Source organism: Triticum urartu, chromosome 3A (assembly GCF_056163025.1).
Source record: "Triticum urartu cultivar PI428250 chromosome 3A, HENAU_Tu73, whole genome shotgun sequence".
Taxonomy (NCBI): domain Eukaryota; kingdom Viridiplantae; phylum Streptophyta; class Magnoliopsida; order Poales; family Poaceae; genus Triticum; species Triticum urartu.
In genome coordinates this window covers 606,484,693-606,489,607 of record NC_141875.1, presented here as the reverse complement: position 1 = coordinate 606,489,607, position 4,915 = coordinate 606,484,693, and the positions used below count along the sequence as shown (strand labels likewise).

The following is a 4,915-nucleotide window of genomic DNA, read 5'->3' as shown; positions in this document are numbered from 1 at the left end:
AGAGTAGATAATTGATAGATGCATGGTATAATTCCTTCACACGAACCGTTTTAAAAGGCTCAACTTTAGGAAAATCTTATATTTATTTTTTATTTCATAGAAGGTTAAATGCCATATATTAAGTAGCACACACCTTAAATACACACTTACGGGAATTGAAAAATATATCTAAATACTTTGGGTGCCGACGTCTTCATCCACCTGCAACGCGTGGTGAAACAAACATGTCGTCACCTCTGGACCTCCATCTCAGCGGAGCAAATTTGCTGAAACCATGAGTTTTGTAGAAGCAATGGCCATGAATTCATCGTTGTACACCAGAAAACGTCAACGACCATGATCTACATAGTATTATCATCGTTCGGAGAAAACAAGCGATGAATTGGAGCTATAGAACCCACGTGGTCCAGCCAGACAGAGTTGGAGAAAGAAGTCTCCCACGCTCCTTGACTAGGCTGGCCAATCCGCGTCGGTCGAAACTGGAATGGAAGAAGCACCACCGAAACAAGGGCGAGACTAAGAGAATTTATTCCACGCCGACACCAACATCATTGTCTCAACACCGCCGACCAAAGATAAAATATAAATTTATTTTTAACACTACCACCACGGGACTGAAGCCCCCGGGGTCCCCGCCAATGAGCGACAGACAAAGTGATAGGTGGTCTGATGTCTCACCGATGAGGCGTGTAGATCAGCCACTGCTGCTCTTGCCGCCTTGGGCATGGGAGAGGAGGAAGAAATCAATTCACAATTAAGACATCTTATACTTATGCTAATTAAGTCGACCTTTAAAAAACGACCCATAGATATGAATCTTTGGATGAGGATCCTCTGACATATGGCATTGCCGTTCTGCGACTGACATGTGAGCCCACATGTCAGTGGCCCAACGATACATATTGCACGGTAGAGGAGCCGCTTCCTGAATATTTACCCTCTAGAAAATGTCCCCTTTCCTCTTTAATTCGATACTAAGTGAGAAATGACTTGACCAGAAGCCACCTGTTTTCACCGCGCAAGTTATTGTGGGCTTTCTGACTAAGATCTGGCATGATCCTGCAGGTGGTAAAGGACGTTGCAGCAACGATGTGTGCACTACTACCAGTGCAAACATCTACGGTCAACCAAATATAGTAGAAGACATCGGTCTACTTCGGTGAACTTCAACCTCCAAGATGACCTATAGTGCAAACATCTACGGTCTACCAGTGCAAACATCTACCGAACAACATCAACGACTGTGATCTACATACCAACTTGTCCCCCCTCCCCCCCCCCCCCCGGCCCGGAGACCTACAGAGCATCGGTAAGTCCGGCCAGACAGAGTCAGGGAACCAAATCTCCTACGCTCCCCAAATGAGGTTGTCCAATCTTCATCGGTCAAAACTGGAGTTGGGGGACCAAGACATACAACCAAGTTGTTCCCTCCGCAGGGCAGCCATCAAGACAAAGCCGTGGAAGAAAAAGTCAAATCGGGAGAACTATATCTCGGGATGCACCATCCTCCACAAGTCACTGCCGAAACAAAGGGCGAGTCAGAGAGACCTTATTCCACGCTGACGGTTACGAAAACATCTCACCCCCGTCGATCGGAGACAAAATCTAAATTTATTTGCAAGTCTACCACCATTGGACTGAAGCCCTTGGGACCATGCCCCCTCTCATTGTCGGAGCGGCAGAGGGAGGGAGAGGGGGCATGCTGCCTCATAGATGAGGCATGTAGACCAGTCACCGCCGCTAATGTTGCCTTGGGCACGAGAGAGAAGGAAGAAAACAATTCGTAATGGAAACTTCTAGAGTACTTACTAGTAAATGCGTACATGCAATGCATGTTGATATTAGGCAGGTATTAATTGCACACATATATTAGATAAGATATTATTTACACATTAATTATGTGATTAGCGGTGACCTCAATATTTGTTATGTAATTAATTGCATGATAAACAGGTTGAGCGCACACCATTTGAAGCAATATAGGTTGTTTGGATTGACCTGAATCGATGACTGATGTTAGTTGGATCTACCATTTTGAATCTTTTCGTATCCATGTAGATATAGATATAGATATTAAGTAGAGCTTTATTTAGAAGAAGACCAACCTAAAAACTTTACATGTTTTTTTGAGGAATAAAATATTCTCTTTACAAAAGCCACCATTTGTCACCGCGTAAGTTATTGTGGCCTTTTTTTTTCACACAAGATTTGGCATGATCCTGCAGGTGCGAAAGGACGTCACAGCAACGATGTGTACGCTACTACCAGTGCAAACATCTGCGGTCAACTTCTGGTACGCGTGACGCTCAACCAAATATAGTACTCCAGTACTAAAATAACTGAGTCATTTTCTTAAGAGAGAAGAAAGATCGGTTTTATCAATGGAAAACATTCATAGTGGAGCTAATGAGCGACCAATCAAAATCATCCTCACAAACCGTAAAGATCAGCGAAGTTTCGGGTGATCTCAGCAAGTACCCTACGGCCTTCCTCCCCTATCAAATCGACTCTCTCCATCCCGTTGTTCGTAAGTCGCAACCCGCGAAATTTCAACACCAAAAAATGAGGCGAGTCTGCACAAAGCAAACGCGTCCAGAACGGCCGGGACGCGTCAAGAACGCCGTATAAATACCATCACGAACACGATCGTTGGGCCATCAGTCACCCACCCATTTCACCAACACATCCGTCGCCTTCAAGTTCACGACCAGATCGTAGTCCAGGACGCGCAGATGGCCTCCTACGAGAAGCAGCAGCCGCCGCCCGCGAACGCGGCGCCCTACTACGCGTACCCGGCCCCGCAGCAGCCGTACTACGCGCCCCAGCCTCCCCCTCCGCCCGCCCCGCGCCGGAGCGGCCCCGGCTGCCTCCTGTGCTTCGTCTTCAAGGTCATCGCCCTGGTCGTCATCGCGCTGGGCGCCGCCGTCCTCGTGCTCTGGCTCATCCTGCGCCCGGGCGCCGTCAGGGCCACCGCCGTCTCCGCCACGCTCTCCCGCTTCGACCTTGCCGAAGGAGTCCGCGCCGGCGAGGGGGTCCTCCAGTACAACCTCACCGTGGACGTCCGCGTCCGCAACCCCAACCGCTTCCGCATCCACTACGAGTACGCCGAGGCGCAGGCGTCCTACGACGGCGAGCGCTTCGGGTACCACCCCGTCCAGCCCTTCTACCTGGAGCGGAAGGGCGAGCGCACCGTCACGGCCGCGTTCGCCGGCTCGTCGGCCGTCGACGACCGCGGCGCGCTGCGCTCGTACCGGAGGGAGAGGGGCGACGGCTTCTACTACGTCAAGGTGAGGCTCTACGCCGACCTCGGGTTCAAGGTCAGGGTCTTCAACGCGCGCCGCAAGAGCAAGATCACCTGCACGCTCCGCCTGCCGGTGCCCAACGCGAGCGCGGCGCCGGTGCCGACGATGCTGGGGACGAGGTGCGCCGTGGACTTCTGATCCGCCCCGGTTCGTCACAACGGGATTTGCTTCCGCCGGCTGCCGTGCCAAAGATTATATTTTGTTTGACGCTGGTAGCATGTGTTTGTCATTTTGAAACCGTACATTAGGGAGGGTGGCCGTGCTTAAATTATTCCTGTAAACGCGTCTAGATTCTTTCGTTCTTCGTTTGATGTGCATATATCTATGAATAATTCGAGACCTTGAATTAGTTTGTTACACCGTATTATATTGCGAATTCGTGCTTTTGGTTCATATTTTGACAAGGTCTCGTGGCAACATAAAAGAAGAGGGGGAGCAATCGGCCAGCCCACTTAAAATCAAATTCTAGAACAACCAATCCTGCAACATCTCACTAAACGTTTTGTCCAAAAACACGCACAAACACACAAACAACATTTCAAATATGCTCATGCAGCCAAAATTAACTAGTGTGTGCAGTAAATCCCCATTGGCCATAGCAAATCACTCAGAACATAACATATGCAGCAAGAAGCCTTGCAAAGAATACTTGCAACTAACAACTATTTTATTACTTTTAAATTTAAAAATTGTTCATCGTGCGTTAAAAATGTTTATGTTGTGTTAAGAAAAGCTTCCTGCAACTTTATAAAACACGTTGCGAGCATTCAAAAAATACGGCATTTAAAAAATGTTTATCACATTTCAAGGAAATGTTTGTGAACATTTTGAAAGAAATATTTATACAATGTATGAAAATGTCCATATAATTGAAAATATGTTTTCAACCATTTAAAAATTATTTGTGGTATTTGAAAAGATTATACCAAAGAAAGTGCACCTAATTCCAAAAATAAAAGGTTCCCTACCATTTAATAAAATGCATGTGATCCCCCGCAAAAAAATATATGTGACATTTAAAAACCGTTTAAGCATTTCAAAAATATGTTTGTGACATTTTAACTAAAGTATTTATGCAATGTAAAAAAATGTTCATGTATTTAAAAAATGTTTCATATCATTCAAAAATGATTAACATGTATTAAACACAATATTTTATTTTAAAAATATCCATCCTATATTTGAAAAATGTTGAACATGTATCAAAAACATGTTACATCTGTACATGGAAAGTGTACACGAAAAATATAAAAGAAAACAAAAATTAAATAAAACTAGTAAAATAACAAGAACACCAAAATCTGAAAAAAAAAGAATGATCAAAACTGACACTGAAAGCACACGAAAAAAGAGAGTACAAAACGCGTGGAAGCTTCTTATACCGGTCATTGAGGCTTCCTAAAACCACTCCGTCAGGAACATATGTGGCCAGATTCGAGACGAATGGTCCTCCCGCGGCGTGCGAGATATAGTCCTGGCAGACTCGGGGCGGTATGGCGACGGCCTAAGTTGCAGCAGTTTTTTTTTTTTTTGAGCAGTTGCAGTAGTTAGTTAGCGGGAGCCTCGGGATTTTGTTCTCCTCGTAAATATCGGGAACTCCGTCCTCCGCGGTT

At 45.9% G+C, this 4,915-nt stretch overlaps 1 protein-coding gene across 1 annotated transcript; it reads left to right on the top strand.

Moving 5' to 3' along the window:
• Positions 1-2,582: 2,582 nt before the first annotated feature.
• Positions 2,583-3,659, top strand: LOC125548877 (NDR1/HIN1-like protein 10). The gene has a single exon (XM_048712402.2). The coding sequence runs from the start codon at positions 2,733-2,735 to the stop codon at positions 3,438-3,440; it is 708 nt and encodes a 235-aa protein (XP_048568359.2). The 5' UTR covers positions 2,583-2,732; the 3' UTR covers positions 3,441-3,659.
• Positions 3,660-4,915: the final 1,256 nt, after the last annotated feature.